Genomic DNA, 18,981 nt, shown 5'->3' with positions numbered 1-18,981 from the left:
TCTTTGGTTTTTGTTGTGATATGTGACATATGTTGTTGTAATTGTTGTTGTACTTGTGGTGAATTGAGTTTTGGCTGTGATTTATGAGTGAATTTTGAAATGTTGAGAGGATGGATATTGATTAGGTTTAATTTGTTGTTGTTAATTGTGTTCATGAAGCCTGAGGTGCAAAGTCCTAACCGGTTAACTGAACCGAAACTGGTTTAATAACCAGGACAGTGGAAACCGGTGGGAACTTTTGAGAGAGGAACCGATTTGTAACGGTTAACCGAACATAGGTTAATACAGTTAGTGTTAATAGTTAACAAGGTTAGTTTCAATAGTTTATGGTTAATTTTTACAGGTTATTATTGGTTAACTGGTTATATAGGTTAGGGATTTTTTACTCAAAATATGGTTAGGAACTGTAACCGGTTATTGGTAATAATCGGGTTTGACCGTTTGACTAATAAACTGGTTATGTTGAGTAACCGATCTTCCAAAAACTGGTATTTGCACCTCCACATGAAGCTGATTTCATGGTAGATTAGCTTGCATCTTGGATGAAAATGATATATTATTAAATGAAAGAACATTAAATCGGGTGCTGTTAATAGGGAGTTCTGAATTTGACAGATATTGTTAAAGGCTTAAACAAATGCTTAAATTAAGGCAATCAGTGATTTAAGCATTTTTACACTGAAAAAGGAATGATTTAGAAATTGCTAAAACTGAGGGGAGAATCTTCAGTGCTGAACCAGAGCTTTATATGATGGATTCGGGTCTAAAAGTTGGCACATCCGGCTCGTCGAGACCTTTCCTTTCATTGCTAATGACTAATGAGTCCCATAACTCCACTCGTATCCCAAGTTATGGCCCTTTTATGTTTGAGCTTTTTCTTCTATGTTTTTCGTTGTCTAGTTGGTCTACGTAGTAGCCTGCTATCTCTTGTATATATGTATAACGATTAACGAATACCACACATCAATGCTTGCATATTTACTACATAAACATCGTGTGCATGCTGCATTTTGGTGGCATGACATTTAAACATCCTTTATATTGCTGTGGGTGTGGACCGAATACTAACTGGATTAATGCAGATCCTGCAACTTCTGGTGGTTCTACATGGATGAGGAAGGGCCTACCTTGTGTGTGTTTTAAAAGGAAGGGACATTATGCACGGATATGCATGAATGTAAGTGCTCTTCTGCAAGTTTACAGAATATTATTATGATTATCTTTATTCTTATTATATAATCTTGAACAGCAAATACTTATGACTCGCCGCTAGTAGAGGTGGCAACATGGGTGGGTAGGGTAACATGTCACAACTGGTTTAGGTTGAAACATTTAGGGTGAAATGTTGAACGCTTTTTAGGTTTTTGTAAGTTTATTTAAGGGGTGTCTTAGTTCTTTTACAAAAGGCTTAACAGAAAACATAATGTTCATTCACTCAAAGGACCATTCCATGTTGACTTTCCAGGAGGAGAGACTAAGAAGGCTGAAAAACCGGACAAAAGTTTATTTTGATTCTACACTTCTTGAACATCAGGTAATTTAACTACAAACATCTCTAAGTTTAATTCTCCGTTTTAGTAGCAATGTTTATTCAAAGATGGCAATTTTAACCTGTTTGTATTAGAACGGGCTCACTCGGGTTGGATTTATTGATAAACGATTCAAACATCTAAAATATAAAAAGTTTACCAAACGTGAAACGTGTCGGATTACAAAGAAAAACACTGATAATAAAAATATGAACGACTCAAATTATAAACATCCATGGTATAAATATTGAAGATAGAGATTAATAACTGCTCCATTAGTTAACCTACTCCACTTAACTTGCCTCTGACTTTGACTTCCCAAAAGTTAATCTCTTGACTTTGTCTTCCACTAATTTTTCCCTTGACTTCGACTTCCTATAACTTAACCCAAGTTGACTGGTTATGCGGGTAACAGATGGGTTGACCCAACCCGTTGGATACTTATCATTTTCATTTTTTATTTTGAACTTTAAGTCATTTTCAAGAATTTAATAAACTATGACACCCAAATATTTTAGCCCAGATGCATAATAATCAATTAACTATTAATTAACAAAAAGATTTTGGCCCAAATTCCTTATTTTAGGCCATTTTCAGCCAAAAAATTTCAAGCCCAAATGGCAAAACCAAAAAACCGAAACCAAATGGTACCTTCAAAAACCGAAATTTTGGTTTTGATTTGGTTTGAGCCCAAAACCGACCCTAACCGCTCGAACTACCCTTTTTGCCAATTATATGAGAACTTTTGCGTTTAAAGTTGACAAAACAATTCATGATTTAAATGTGATTACATTTCTGAAGCTTTGAAACTGAGTTGCTAAATGATGAGCATGGTAATAAGTTTTAAATAAATAACAACATTAATGTAAGTGGACAGGAGGCTTTGAGGTATTATGGTCATCCACTTTCCCAGATCAAGAGCTAGATGGCTTGATATCAGATCAATGGAAAAATATGGGTTGGCAAGGAAAAGATCCAGCAACAGATTTTAGGTTATATTTTATTTCTTTATTTATTTACTTTCTTAGTTAATTCATGAAAATTGTGAAATTTCCTTAATATTTTGCTAATTTTGTTGATAATCAGGGGAGCTGGATTCATCTCCTTGGAGAATTTGCTGTTTTTTGCCAAGACATTTTCTGTAAGCTTTTAGATAATTACTAGTTAAACAAAAAAATATTCTCATTAGTAACTAATACGCATCATCAAGCAGCTAATATAACCAGGGGCGGATCCAGCATACAAACGGGTGGTTCCCCGGAACCACCCGAGTTTCGAAATAATAGTGTACGGATATATAGAAGACGCGTAGGAACCACCTTATAAATTAAGAGGGAACCACCTATAAAAAATTCCTGGATCCGCCACTGAATATAACATAACAGATAGTTAATTTAACCTGTTATAGATAAAACATAACATGATTTTTTTTCCTTTTTGAATGGGAAATGTTACTCCTAGTCTACTTTACATTAATAACTCTAAACGACCTATATTAGGTTATATTTTATTTGTGAATTAAGTCATTAACTATTCATAAGTGAATAAATCCTTATACTCTTGTTTAAACTGCAGATATCTTTCCAGCGCCTAATAAGAAAACAAGGGGCCAAGGGAGCTGCATGGGAATATCCATTTGCCGTAGCTGGTTTAAACATTACATTTATGCTCATGAAAATGCTTGATCTAGATGCTAGTAAGTAAAACAACATATTTTATGATGATTTGATCACATTTTATTTACACCGATATTTAGCTTGTATATACATATATTTTTTAAGATTATTGGCTAACCAAATACTGTTAATATTTCAGATAAACCTAGGACACTCGTGAGTGCTGTTTTCGTACATATGCTGTCAGGTAAAGATGTTTACTTCATATTTCAGTGGTTGGGCATTTTCACACAATATTTTCTAGAAAGCCACCATTACATTTTGTTATACTTAAAAGGTGTCAAGATCGGTGGTGGGTTGGGTACGGGTCCGAGTTGAACCGGGTCATCTATTTGTTTGTTTCAAAACATTTGGGATTGGTTTGCTAACACTTTTTGTTCAATTTTATTTTAAACACTAAGTGCGTCTTTATGGTTATAAAACAATATTATTACAATAATAATCTTAAGTTTTGAATCATACAGTTTAGGAGGGTGTATGCCTTAAAACTTTAAAACGATAGACTAACTGCAGAATTTAATTTATTTTCCACTTCTTATACACTAACTGCAGAATTAATTTATTTTCAGAAAACGAGTGGGCGTTTGATCTACTTTATTGTGTCGCGTTTGTCATTATGGACAAAAAATGGGTCGAGAAAAAAGCAAGCTACATGGAGTTCAATGTAAGTCAACACTCATTTGTTCAGATTGACCATTTACATTTCCTCTGTTTTTGGTTTTTTACATTTTGACTTTTGAGGTCAAACTTACGAGTTTAACTTTCGAATTTCAACAATATATATATCTTTAAAAACCTGGAATCACCCGTTTTCATGTTTATTATGCTCGTAGAGTTCCAACAAAAAAAAACAAATTTAGTTTAAGAAAACGAAACAAGTTCGTCAAACTTATAGTTGAAAACTTTTTGTTTGATCTTAAAGTCAACTTAACTTGTGCGTGCATGTAGTATACAAGTACGGATTCGATGGAGTATAATTAAGGAGTGTTTGGGATTGGTCTTAATTCTTAAAACTTACTTATCTGTTCATTGCTAATAAACCGGTCAAAATTTATACATTTAATGCGTTTTATTTGAATTTAATTTTGACACATAATGTATTAAAATCGACTCGGGCTCAGCTGGAAGAAGAGCTTCTTCTGGACGATGTTTTCAAGATCGAAGATATGCCATCTTATCGTCTTCTTCATTAACAGTTACCATGTAAATCAAGATATTATATCCACATTTATCTCCACACATAGGGTAGATTATATTGATTCCCCATGATCATAATATTATCATATATGTCAATCGCGTTGGATTGGGAGGTTAGCGGGGTTTTGGGTTTGTGGTTGAATCGTTGAAACTGAACACAACCCGTATATATACTCGTGTCAGTGATATCAAACTTCACACCATGACACACATAAAATCATATAACTTGAACACGACAAGTTAACACGTTTATCTAGGCATGTAATGTTGTAGTCAAGTAGTAATGTGTCAGAAACGGGTTGGTGGCTTGTAATAAATAGCTTAAAAGAATCGTAAAAGGCTTGTAGTCAACTTATTTAACTAAATGGGTTAAAACGTCAATCCAAAGTCCAAACACAACTTGTTTATTGAATATCACTAACCAAAATCTGATACTTTTCATTTTAAACTAAGTTTTTTACTCGCGGAATATCATCATATGTTTAGGATCACATTCTGTCTATTTTTGTTAAGGCAAAACCATTCTACTCCGTATTTGATTTACGGCTAAGGGGAGCCACAAGAGGTGGAATTAGCGGGAACATTGGCCTGCCATCCTCGGTATAGTCACCAGACAAGCCAGGGTGGGTTCTTCTTCCTGACTCATTTTCGTTGGCAATTTGTTTAATTTTGATCACTTTTAATAATTTTTATCATCTTTATATTAAACTATATATTAAAAGGAAGATTACTCATGTGATGAGTATCTACTGTGAAATTTACCGTGGAATTTTATTTGTCATATTTTATTTTCTTCTTCCTTGGTACAGTGTGTTGTTTTTTACCATTCAATTTTACCTACTTCAATACCCCCTTCACCATTCAACTTTACTAAACTACGGTCTTTGCATTTTCACTTCACTTTTAACAGGATTATTCATCGTCTTCTTGATAGATCTTGTAGCTATTTAATTATTGCCAGATCCACTTTCCTCCGGCTCCGCCACAGTCATTACGTGCACCCTAAATGAATAGAAGAATATAAATAGTATGCCATATGACTTTTTTTTTAAGTATACAGCTATAATACAAGCAAAGTTGTTTACAGTTTTAAGTTATTATTTCATAGAAAGTTATTATGTAACTACCATATAACTATTAGATACATTTTTTCACATGAATATTTAAGCACTACTATTGATACAACACCCTAAAGTGTGTATTAGCTTGTCTATTATATCGTACGACTCATAAGACCTTTTTTTCACCTTATTGTATTGTTTGTTGTTAGATGGAAGAAAAATTTAGTTTTTTACACCGAATAGACTAATCTAATAACTAATGAATAATTTACATAATGTACTAAAATATAAATAAATAATAAAAAAAGAATAGCATACAGAAACTGATTTATATATTTCACCTAGTTCCACCACCTCTTTCCATTCATCTTCAATTAAACATCGACAACTACCATATATAGTCACCGCTTCTCTTGCCATCACACACCTTCTCATCCACTAAAGCCTCCCACCCCACCGCTTAATCATCATGCCCCTTTGAAATTATTATAGAAAAGGATTAAAAAGTAATTGTTTATTAGTTAAACCAGTTAATAGGTGTGAGAAAAAAAAGTTAGTGAGAGCCCTCATGTATATGTGGTAGTGTCGTGACTGTACAGTTCTATCTTTTTATTACTCCACTACGCTTAGTCTAATCCTTAGTCATCACCGTCTTCATTATCTCCATCATTGACTCAAAAACTTTTTTCTCAAAACACGCGTAATACTTTAACTTAAAAACACGAAGAAAAGAAAGAAACAAACGGTGTAAGTTGTACCCTAAAAAAACAAAAACCTAGCTTATTATTATTATTATTTTGAACCACTTGATTTTATTAGAAACCAACAAAGAATTTAACTGCCAAGATACTAGACAAGAACGAACACGCCAAAGTACATATACACCAGAGCGCACAAATCGGTTTTAAACTCAAAACCGGTTTGGAATGAAACCGGTTCGGTTTAGTCAAGAATCCGGTTTCAACCCAAACGGCTCGTATTTTTCACTCTAGTAGAGAAATTAAAGACAGCCAAAACAAAGTCCCTTAAAACTCGCTCGTATATTTCACTCTCTTTCCCCCTCACACGCGCCAACACCTCCATCTTTTTCCTCTTCAATAAACCATCCGTGACTCCCACGCGTCCCTCTCGCGACTGTAAACTTATCACCTCTGATCAGGTGAGCGTATTAAATACGATTATTTATCTATTTATTATTATCTTTCATAAACTATAAAATAATAATAATAATAATAATAAATAATAATATATTCACCTAAAATCATTTTTATCAGAATTCAGACACAAAACTTTCATTGATTCTTCCTTTTTAGTTTTCCCTCTCTTTCTTTGGAGGGAAAATTATCATCAAAATTTGAAGGTATTAATAATAATAATATTATTATTACACAATCAGTTGCAGCTCGTTTGTACTTATTCAAACAATTACTACACCTTTTTGTTTCGGTTCATTTTTATTGCAGCAGCTACCGTCTGACGTGTCACCGAGCTTTGATTCTGATTGAATTTGAATCAGGTATAGTTGTTTTGTAATGTAATTAGCTTATATTAGTTGTAGTTTAACAGAACGGTTTTATATAATTTACTATAAAACGATTACAATAAAGTGGCAGGCAAACGGGCAACAAGCTGCGCTGGAGGTGTTGATTTTGTTATTTATTGTTGATTTAGGGTTTACTAGTAGCTTTACAGGTTCTGAGCTATGATTCGTGTTATGTATACTCTGGAATGTGTGGCTTCAGTAATTTGGTTGTTTTCAGTTACGTTTCGTGTTGTGTAGAACATCTTTAGTGTTGTAGAACTCGTAGGCGCTAGTTGATTAATCTGATTGGAATTTTATATGTATTTTTTAAATTTGTATATATATCTATATATGTGTGTGTGTACAAAGTTATATATATATATATAAATTTTCAAATACAACGAAGATTTTGACGAAAAATACTGATTCAATTTTATTGCAGCAGCTACGGTCTGAGTCTGACGTGTACCTAGCTCTGATTCTGATTGAATTTGAATCAGGTAGAGTTGTTTGAGAATGTAATTAGCTCAAATTAGTTGTAGTTTGTGTGTTTTGAGGTGTCGATTTTGTTTTAAGAGTATACGCAGGGTTTTTACTTTTTAGGGTTTCGAAATTGAGGTTTTATGATTTATTGTTGAATTAGGGTTTAAATGTTGTGGATTTGAAGGTTACTAGTCAATTTATTGGTTTTGAGCTGTAACATGCTACATATACTCTGGGATTAAATGTTGTGGATTTGAAGGTTACTAGTCAATTTAAATGTTGAGTGATTTGGTTGGTTGGAGTTAGGTTCATATTGTGTAGAACACCTCCGTAGTGTAGTGTGAGTTTCAGTTGTATTCGTGAATGAAATTCTAGTCAGTGTTGTAGAACTCGCTAGGTGGTAGTCGGGTGATGGGGTTCCGACTAGCGGCTAATAGATGTTAACCGGGATTTATCAGATTGGAATTTTATATATAGTTTATCAAAATTCTATACACACACAAATTTTTATATAATTATTTAAAATAAGTCATAAGTGTAAATTTTCAAATACTTTAAAAATTTTGACCGACTTTTGACCAAATATGACTGAGACTGGTACTGATTAGGTGAAATCGAATTGGTAGCTCACTGATTTCTGATTAATCGACGATCAATCGGCGCCTAATCGTGATTTTTACGTCACTGGTAGGGTTTCTTGGTATGTTTCATTATTGATGCAGAAGAATAGAATTTTGTTACATGAGGTTCTAGTAGTACAATTTCATTATTGATGTATGTGAATTCAACCTTATCTGTGGCTACATTTTAAAATCTTTTTTTTTTAAATATAATCTAGAATTTTCTATACATGAATTATTTACACCATTCAAGAAATTTTATGAAACTACATTATTTTCCAAGAGTTCCATAAGTTTTTAAGCATTTCTAAACCTTTTTAAAGGACGTATCCATGAAGCTCATTGAGAATTCAAAATTCTCACATCTAGTGTCCTCTTTTCAAGACTGTTCTAGAATTATCTGGAAAGCTTTCATTGAACACACAATTTATTGTACTTATTTTTGTTTTATTGATTTCTCTTAGATTCTTAGTTTATAGCTGTGCATTTCATGAAACAAGAAAAGTTGTCATTTTTAGGTGAATGGTTAGTAATATTTGTTTTTTGCAAAGATTTGTGAAGGATGCTCTAAATGTATACTTTGCTTGTACATATCTTCTTGAAAGCTATGCTGTATAATATGTGTTTCTTTATGATATTTGTCCTATATACAAGGTTTTACTTAACCACTAGATGACATAATAAAGGTTAGATCATATAAACGTAGCTGTTAAATGTTGATGACATGTGAAAATGTCTACTATATAACTAAGACTCAAATATCCAAGAAGATAAATGTTTAACAGAAGTGTGTTTGAATAATCTGCTGCTGTAGGCCAGTAGCTATGCTGCAGAATAATATGTATTCAGTTAATTTGTCTTAAATTTATTGTAGGACACTTAATGATTTTCAAACCGTTTGAGGGAGACCACAACTTGCAAACGTATCTACTGAGAATCTGAAGTTGATAAGCTTCTAGACCTCGATCTCTTCCAGGTTTGAGATGCAAACAAAGAAAGTAACAATGGGGCGAACTTCTTCAAAAGCAATTGGGAGTCCAAAAGTTTCCAGAAAACAGAAAAAAGTTCCAGAAGATGTCAACAACCAAGAAAACAAAGTATCTCAGATAATTACATCATCTGCTAGAAAACAAAAACCTGGTAAGTTGGTTATGCTAGTTGTTAAGTAGGGTGTCAATTGTATTGGGTTGGCTGAATGCATCACTAAACCCAAACACGATTCTTATGCTTAAAACTTATAATGTGAACATTGCGCTTTTAACCCTTTATCTAAATGAGTTGAACATGTTGGCTGGTTGTAATAAACACTTAAACGGGTTGGTAGGTTGATCTGTTTATTTGCACATGCTAGAAAGATAAACCTAACCTGGTTTGTTTATTCAGTGGGTTAGATATGACAACCCAAACCTGATTATTTCGTGCTGTTCAGAAGTTTTCACCCCTAAATTCTTAAGCTGTGATTTTGTGCTATCATTAGGGTATATAGATATGTGTTATACGACTGATAATTTGATTATTCTGATTTAAAACTGTACTAATAAAGTTTTAGTGTAGAGAAAGTGTATGATTATGGCTATTTAGTGGTTAGATAATCATTTTTCATAATGTGCTGGTGTGCTGCAGAAAAACTGACTAATTAAGAAATAATATATTGACGTCTTTGTTCTTAATCTTTACCCACTTTTCCGTTGTCAATAATACCCTTTAAGAAGTATAATTAGTGGATTTCCACATAACAATGTTTTTATAGAGTCTGTTACCAAATGATTTAAATAAATTATACTTGTAGTTTATAAAAATAATTTGTCTAAGTTTGTATACCATGGCGTATACAAATAGCTATTTTGGTCGTTTTATCTGCTATTTCGTAGAATAATCAGAATTTGCTCACACACAACTTGTTAATTGGTTACAAGTTTACAATTTCTAATAGCATCGGCACAACCAAAAACGCTATCTTTTGCTGCACAATTTATTACAACTGTTTGTTTGTTTCTTTTGTTAAACATTTCATTATCAGTGATAATGAAGTTATGTTGCTTCAAATATTATATTTTAAATTGGCAATCTAGGATATTTTACGTGTTCAGGATTGTGTTTGCGGGGTCAGTTAGTTAATCTTGTAAATGGGTCGTCTAGTTGGTGTTTTATCTTGTGACTATTTTATCTTTTCTTTGACTTTGAGGATCATAAATTTGAGTGCCATATTCCCATGTGTATGTCTATTTTTATCAGCAGCAGCCACCTGTACAAGGAACATCAAGGAAAATGTTGATTTGACTAATATAAATGCTACGGTTTGTTCGGACAGTGATACTTATCTTGCAGTCAACATGTCTGTGGATTCTGAGGTAATCACGTACATGTCTTTCTTTTTTCTCTTTCTAGTTTAAGATTCATTAACGTTGCATCATTTGTTTCTTAATTTGGTAAGAGGATGGTTAAAACCCTGAGTGCCGGTTATTTCTGTTTTTGGAATTTAAATTTGTAAAGTCTTTCTTCTGGTCATCATCTTTTACTCGCTTTCAGTTGGTAATATATGAGACTTTGAGCATTAACCGGCACTCAGGCTTTTAACTTTATAATTTCATATGAACATCAAACAAAAGCTAAAAAAGCAATAATGATATAAATACAACAAACATAAGCTACTATTTCTACTGATGTATATATTTTTTAACTATATAGTTTGTTGAGAAGGACATGATTTTTTTGAAGGCTCTAGTTATAAATGATATAATAAGCATATTTAATATATCGGTAGCCTGTAGGTTCTAGTTAGTTTTGATATTTCATATTTTGATATAATCACAATATTTAGTCTGCAACAGAATAGTGATTGTTGTTGTTAACTTATTATTATTATTGTTGTTGTTGTTATTATTATAATTAGTATAATGCCAGTTTTGTAAGTTATGGTTCTTACAAGTGTCTTTTGATATGCTGTAGCGAAGTGGTGTAACCGAATCTTTTGGGAACGGAACCATATTTTCCCCTACTTTCCACATTTCCAGAGCCGGTGAAGGAGAAATTACAGATGGAGGTAAATAGTGATATTTCAGTTTTAGTTATAGTTTTAGAAAGAAATTGATATAGCTTAAAGCTTGAATAAATCCTAGAGGTGGCAAATTTGCTCAACCGTCGCATAAATTTATATGGGTTATCTTTTTTCTTTAATGGGTCAATCGGGTCAAATAGGAAATAACCAGTCAAACGGGTTGAACATGTCAAAGACTTCCTAAAGTAGTAAAGTGTATAGTTCATGGGCAGAACCTTTTAAATCACTCTGCAAAAGAAATAAAAAAAACTAGTCTAGTCTTGTATGCAAGAAACTATTTTTAATTCCGACAGTTGATAAAATGTTTTGTAAGCTGGTTGTATATCAGTATATGAATGGAAATGAATTAATTTACTAAATGAAATGTGGATACACGTTTTCTGTTTTATATAATGTTGCTATCTTTTCTTGTGATACAGATTTAGGATGCGGTTTGTCAAGTGAAGTTTCAGCTATTTACCAATGCATGAAAGAATCATAATCATGACCATACATCATCTGATATTCAAATGGATGATAATGATTGTGAAGAGTTTGATGAATTTGATCCCTATTTCTTTATTAAAAACTTGCCGGAATTAGCCTCAGTTGTCCCATTTTATCGGCCCGTGCTTCTACCCAAACAGACACGGAGTTGTCCACCAACTACTCTTGTTTTAGACTTGGATGGTTAGTATTTATTTCTCTTGACCTCTGTTAAGTATATACTAGATTATTAATATTACTAAACTTTTGGTTAGCACACAAGCCCGAGTTAGGTCTTTTTAGGGGTTGTTTCTGGTTTCTATGTAATTACAAGATTCAGTTAAAATGTAATCCTAGGCTTGTAAACGAACCGAACGAACACAAGCGGGGGCATGTTCATGTTCGCTGATTTAACTTTATTCAAACACGAACAATTAAGAACACATTTTGTTGTTCATGTTCGCTTGTTAAGAAAGCGAACATGCTTGTGTTTGTTTGTAAAATAACTAAACGAATGTAAACCAACTAACATAAACGAACATAAGTGAATATAATTGAACAAACATAATGAATATGATTGAACAAACATATATGAAAATAACTGAAAAAATATAAATGGCTTGTAATACATATTTTGAATTTTTTTTATTATTATTTAAACAAACATATATGAACGGACATAAGGAACGTTCACGGATGTAATGAATAAAATGAAACATGTGTTCATGTTTATTTGTTTAATAAATGAACAAAAAATTTTCTTTACGTTCATTCGCTTATTAAATAAACAAACTTCCCGCCAAATATTTCCGTTACTTTTACAACTTGATTGTACTGCTCATTTCTTAAAAAGCGTTAGCAATGGAAACTAATTAAAGCCGATGGCAATCGGGACCCATATATCTACAACCTAGTCTTTTTTGGTTATATTTTATCTCTAACAGGTCAAATGGGTAAAACGAAAAAATAACTTAATAGGAAATGGCTTGAAAATCGCCCAAAGAGTAAGTATACACAAATTCTTCCAAATAGTTATAGTAAAAAAAATTAGATGACTAGTTAAACAGGTCATATTACTTATTGTTCATAGAGGTTCAAATTCGTATTTTGTTAATGACTATTCAAACGGTTCAAATTAGAAAGTTGGCTAATGATGCCGGTTAAATTGGTCAAACTGGTCAAAAGTTGTCTGACATATATTCAAAAGGGAAGTCATGCGATATGTGTTGCTAGCTGCTCACACAGTTGATGCAGCCAAAGCTTAACTTGTTTTTTTACATATTTTGCCTTTTATTTATAAATGTACACAAACACCCCTTCATTGTTGCTATCCTTATATTCTAATAATATAGTTTTCAATTATATTTGTAAAAGTAACTTTATGTTTAACTGAATTAGTTTCAACATAGGGGAAACCTCAAAATACAATATTAATAATTTGAAAAAATTACAAATTTTGTCCTTTTGAATTACATTATGGAATGAGTCTTTTATCAAAAATAGTTTCATTCTTTATCCTTTATATGGATGTTTGCCATGATTTTTGTCCCTTAAACTAACATTCGTTAACTTATCCTGTTAAATAGCCCCATGTGCATAAAACGTGACGGGCATAATCGTCTTTTTCCCTGCCCCTTTAATATATATAACATTAAAACTACTTTCTCTCTCTCTCACACAAATTTTCTCTCACCTTCATCTTCTCCAAAGATATCACCGACAACAAACCCTACCATCACCACACCACCTCCGACAACCCACCGACTATCAACGCCGCCACGTCGATCACCACCAAATCCGACCTACAAAAGGATCTTCATTATCACCACTAAGTCCACCATTTCTCTCTATACTTTGCCTCTTTCATACACACCACACCCACACCAACCACCACTATACCACTGCCACACACCGAGAGAAGAAAAATTGGGTCATCAACCACCACCACCTCCACAGATGTAGCTGACTGCGGTGTCGTAATGTGGTGGTTAGGGACAGCGAGTTGTCGGCGGTGGTGGAAGCCATAACTATTACGACCCAGATCTAAACAATGGCGGAGTGTGGCAGATCTAACTGCGGCGGCGGTCTCAGATCCGCTTAATTTCGCATATGAGCTTTCTTCCTTTCAGGTGTACCATTTTCGTCAACATATTGATATCTCGCCGATTACTCTTTGGACTGTGGAGGTGTTGATCATGGTGACACTGGTGGTGAGGGTTGATGGTAACGGTGACGGTGAGTGTCGATGGTGATGGTGGTATGGTGGTGACGATGGTGTTGTGGTGTGGTTGTGGTGGTGGGTTTGTGGCAGGAGGGAGGGAGGGAGAGGGCTTGAGAGAGAGAAAGATCTCAAGTTAACGGGTGAGGAGGAAAGAGTTAACGGGTGTGGTGACGGTGATAGCTTTGGAGAAGATGAAAGTGAGAGAAAATTTAAGAGAGAGAAAGTAGGTTTAATATTATATATAGAAAGGGCAGAGAAAAGACGATTATGCCCGTCACGTTTTATGCACATGGGCTATTTAACGGGATAGAGTAACGGGTGTTAGTTTAAAGGACAAAAATTATGGCAAACATCCGTATAAAGCATAAAGAGTGAAACTATTTTTGATAAAGGACTCATTCCATAATCTATGTAATTCAAAAGAACTAAATTTGTAATTTTTTCTAATAATTTTTTTACAGACACTTTGGTGCACTCCACACTGGAACCATGTGAAGATGCAGATTTCACATTTGCCGTTAACTTTAACCTTGAGGATCATATAGTCTATGTTCGTTGTCGGCCTTATCTTAAAGAATTTATGGAACGTGTGGCTGGTCTTTTTGAAATTATTATTTTTACAGCTAGCCAAAGCATATATGCCGAACAACTTCTTAATGTTTTGGATCCTAAAAGGAAAGTTTTTAGGCATCATGTTTTTCGTGAATCTTGTGTTTTTCTAGAAGGAAACTACCTCAAAGATTTATCAGTCCTTGGGCGAGATTTAGCGCGCGTTATCATGGTTGATAACTCTCCACAGGTATACAACTTTCTTTAGTTATATTCTCTTTTATTTCATGTAAGTATCAAAAATAATTTTGAGATAATAAACTGAAAATCATAGGTTGAAAATTTTGAAATAGAGAAATGATGACGTGGCAACTAATGCGCCTGTAACCATGTTGACCTTTTTCTGACGCAAAAATTAATTAACTTAGATGTTTACCGTGGCTAAGGGAAAATCGCATAAAAGGGAACGAGTTTAATCATCTTGTAATTTATTTGATAAAAAAACCTTAACCTTTCAAAGTTTTCGCTTTAAGACAATTTGACATAATGACGTGCCAGCTGACATGTCAGTAACCGCTTTGTTTCAGGCATTTGGATTTCAAGTTGACAATGGCGTACCAATAGAAAGCTGGTACGATGACCGTGCGGATCAAGAACTGATTACTTTACTTCCATTTTTAGAAAGTCTTGTTGGAGTTGACGATGTGCGACCGTTAATCGCAAAGAAATTTAACCTTAAAGAGAGAATTGTTGCAGCAGGTTCTTTTGCAGAACCCTTGGAAAGGTGACAAGCCAATCATTGACAGTAAAGTGAATTGGTGAACACAAAACAATGAAAGGTTTAGTTTATGTTGTTTTATTTATTTTTATTTGTTTTAGTTTGGATCTCTTGCCAAGTAACACCTTGTAGGTTTGGTATGTGTTAATTTAATTGCTCTAAATAACAATGTTTTTAAAGCTGGTTTCTTATTTGAGCTTTATACTTTGAATATTGTCCTTGAAACTACGGGGTGTTTCGGATTGCTTATTTTCATCAACTTATAACTTATAAGTTTTTTGAGAAGTAATAAGGTGTTTGGGATTGTTTATATTGTGAGAGGAAAAGTTTCATAAGTTACACTTTTGTAACTTATTAACTTAATGAAAAGTTATAAGGAAGTAAAATAAGGAATCCCAAACACCCCTTAATTTACCAAAATGTCATTTTGGGATGAATTAAACCAATAAAGGTTTGGTTTGTATTCATGGTGTTTTCATAAGGGGACTTTATTATCTTTTTGTTATAATCAAGGTTAGGTTTAGTTTCCTAATTGTAATACTACCTTCGTCCCATTATAAGTGTCATGATTTGAGACGGAGGGAGTATGATTAATATGACAGCATCTTAGTCATCACGTTAGGATTAGATTTTAAATATAGATTGGTGTTATGAAAATACATATCTAGATTGGTTTTGGTCACCCTAGTTCTATGAGCCTTTAGTATGTTATATTTGAATGATTTATGTTTGTAATTCCACAAGTCGGTGAATATAGAAGAACCAAAGTTAACAAATCGGTCAAGTTGATTTAGTTTCCTAATTGTAATATGATTAATATGACAATGTCTTAGTCACTAATTTAGGTTGGATTAAAAATATAAGGCTTTGTTAAAGACTTTAAATATGTGATCAATAAATAATTATTGTAATGAGTTTTTGAGTCAGTTTTCTATTGCAAGAATAAAGTGTATGATCAATCCTATGCCTTCATTTTATCCACTAGACGTGTTTGTCTACTAGACGCTAATGAGGTCTCGTTTTTAGCTTTGATGTAAGGATTAGAACGGAATAGAAGCATTATAGGTAAAGACCATGTATGCAATTTCATACTGCATAATTATATACAAAATAGTTTAAACCATATATGGATAATGGATTAGGTAACCACGCCTCTGGACAAACGCTTAATAAAGAGTTTTATATTATTTAACACGCAAACAACGACATGACATATACCGAGTTCAGTTGAGATCACCATGATCTTGATACAAATGAAAAACGGATAATATTCAAAAATACAAGAAAAGTGTTCACTTAAAAAAACCACAAGAAACTACCCTTGCATCAATAGCTGACACTTGATTTAGTTGTGGTTACCACATGCTCCAAGCAATACCTATGTATAATAATGTCATGCATTTCAAGGGGTCAGTTTCGAGTTTGTCATTCGTCAAACACGCTTATATCTCAGAACATGTAATTCAAATATTTGAGTAATGCGTAGTTTGATACCCAAATCAAGCAAAAAACTGTCGAGATGATGAATATAACGTTAAAACTTATCAAAAACCAAATTACATTTGATCGCCTTTTCTGTACTGTAAAGTAATACAATTATGATTAACAAGATCAAGAGAACCAAATATTATGCATTTAAACAATAAAAACTTAATTAGGTAAATGAAATTAAATAAAAGAACTTATTATATCCATTTAAAGGCGGGATAAGGTTTACTGAAAGAAAGCTTCTTTAGGTGTTAATTATTCCAAACAAACTTAAAAAACCAGATTTTAAAGTGAACTAAATTTCGGATTTGATATTTTTGCATTGGGTTAGCATCCAAACCGAATCCCAAATTCGATTTTCGAATTAAAATTTATATGTGTGATAAGTTGAAGAACTTTTTTGTTTTTCAGTATAAACCAACAAATGAACAAGAAACACAAATATTACATCTAACAGTCTCATCTCATAGAACTTAAAAAAGGAACTTACGGTTTATTTAGAGGATGATGATGACTCAGGTTGGTGGTCTTGAAGAAGATCATCATACGGATCCCTACGGCCTTCAACCTGGCTAATTTGGGCATCCCAGAATATTTGAGCATTGTGGCGGTCAAATGTCCAGAAACCATACGGACGAATTGGATAACTCCACATTTCCTTTGTCTTTACACATCGTTCCTTCATGTGATAAACATGGTCTCTGAATTTTCTATCTCTTTCAGCGGGATCTTCCATCATTCTCAAGATCAAGTTCTCAGCAAATTCCATTATGAACGACATCTCTATGTTCACGAGCACAAAAAAAATATGTAAATGGAACTTGATCACTTATCTTGAACAATGTAATGTTTAAAAATCAATGTAGAATTAATTAAACTTCAACATAGAATTAGAGATTGCATAAAAGTCAACTTAAAACGCCAATCCGATATGAGACTAAAGCATTTAAATTTTTAATACCAACAATCCAACATAGGTTCAAACACATAAGTTCCAAAAAGGGTAAATATGATGAGGATTCATATATAATTAAGATATGGATAGCAATATTCTTAAAATAAACATGAATATATACTGTGAATTGACATGAAAAGCTTACATGTTATTACATAGCTCAAGATCAAAGCCTCTATGTTTATGTGACTGTCTTAGAACTATTACAAACATATATCGCGCATTTACATGTGGGGATAGTACTATGATACACACCCGAAATACATGTTATGCGAAAAATATATAGGTATCTAATTTAACGCTTGCATATCATCAAGAAATGTCTGTCATACGCGACCTTTTCGTGCACAATCATTCAATGTGTGTACAATCTACAAAGCTTAATAATGTGCACACCTATCATTTGTGTATATATCCACTTCGAAGTCATGTTCACTCATGTATGTATCAAATTCAAAGGAAACCAGAACATCAGTTTGTACAAGGGATGAGCATCCTATAAACGATTACTGGCACCGACCGAACACAATCGGTATCCAAACATGTATTCATTTTTTCATGTTTTCGGTATTTTCTATGATACCGGTACAAAAAGAATCCATACGGTATTCGGTATATGGTTTTACTCGTTTAGTACGGTACCAATCTCTTCCCTAGTTCTTTCAATCTAACAGACAACAGAGAAGACCAGGCACTAGGGGTGAGCAATAACCGAACATAAAACTGGCAAAACCAAACCAAAACTAACCGATAACCGAATTAACCGGTTATTGGTTCTTTTTTGTACCCTCGGTTAACAGAAATTAACCGAACCGAACCATTCATATTTACATAGACTTCTAGTTTTTATACCTCCATTTCATGTGTTTCATGTATTATACCACCATTTCAAGTATTTATATCTACAGGGTTTGTTACAAATACAAATGACTTTTATCGTGAGAACTGTACAAATAACTAGCGTAATTATGTTAACACTAGACTAATTATTATCACTCTAAAACTTTTAAACTAGAGTAATTATTATTACACTATATTGTCTTTTATAACATATGTTTAGTATGTTAACTTTATATGAAATATATCTACATTTCATATGTGATTAAGCATCCTTTTCATGTATTTCTAAGTAAGTACATATTTCAACCCAAATTTGATTTTGTTAATTAACCGAACCAATAACCGATTAACTGAAAACCGATTGGTTAAATAAAATTGGTTAGAGGCTATTAACCAAACCCTAATTCGTACCGTTCAAACACAATAGCTCAGTTAACAGAATCAGAAACAATAATTTCACCAAACACTTATTCAATCAATCAATCAAATCAGCTCGTTTTACAGATCATGAAACGATATATTTCGATTTCCGCATTGGA

The 18,981-nt window shown here is 33.1% G+C and overlaps 1 protein-coding gene and 2 pseudogenes across 3 annotated transcripts; 2 read left to right on the top strand and 1 right to left on the bottom strand.

The window, feature by feature from the left end:
* The first annotated feature begins 654 nt into the window (after nt 1-654).
* On the top strand, nt 655-4,398 carry LOC143627597 (uncharacterized; annotated as a pseudogene). The gene is made up of 8 exons (XR_013152619.1): nt 655-1,177; nt 1,466-1,534; nt 2,407-2,521; nt 2,616-2,670; nt 3,105-3,225; nt 3,345-3,392; nt 3,775-3,867; nt 4,298-4,398. The product of XR_013152619.1 is annotated as an uncharacterized LOC143627597 (transcript).
* Nucleotides 4,399-6,888: 2,490 nt separating this feature from the next.
* Nucleotides 6,889-15,261, top strand: LOC143627596 (uncharacterized; annotated as a pseudogene). Its single transcript, XR_013152618.1, has 7 exons — nt 6,889-6,979; nt 8,963-9,228; nt 10,324-10,439; nt 11,038-11,131; nt 11,566-11,815; nt 14,294-14,631; nt 14,969-15,261. The product of XR_013152618.1 is annotated as an uncharacterized LOC143627596 (transcript).
* A 1,059-nt stretch (nt 15,262-16,320) lies between these two features.
* On the bottom strand, nt 16,321-17,446 carry LOC143627595 (uncharacterized). The gene is made up of 2 exons (XM_077097378.1): nt 17,138-17,446; nt 16,321-16,537 (listed from the first exon to the last, which is right to left on the bottom strand). The coding sequence occupies exon 1, from the start codon at nt 17,426-17,428 to the stop codon at nt 17,141-17,143; it is 288 nt and encodes a 95-aa protein (XP_076953493.1). The 5' UTR covers nt 17,429-17,446; the 3' UTR covers nt 16,321-16,537; nt 17,138-17,140.
* Nucleotides 17,447-18,981: the final 1,535 nt, after the last annotated feature.

The sequence above is a fragment of the Bidens hawaiensis genome, unplaced genomic scaffold (genome assembly GCF_021521415.1).
Source record: "Bidens hawaiensis isolate Kalapana, Puna unplaced genomic scaffold, B.hawaiensis_p1.1 tig00004685_1, whole genome shotgun sequence".
Lineage (NCBI taxonomy): Eukaryota > Viridiplantae > Streptophyta > Magnoliopsida > Asterales > Asteraceae > Bidens > Bidens hawaiensis.
This window is presented reverse-complemented; position numbering and strand designations above follow the sequence as displayed.

What these genes read in the sequence shown, in the direction of transcription:
- LOC143627595 (XM_077097378.1), bottom strand. Translation starts at nt 17,428, where the DNA reads ATGTCGTTCATAATGGAATTTGCTGAGAACTTGATCTTGAGAATGATG.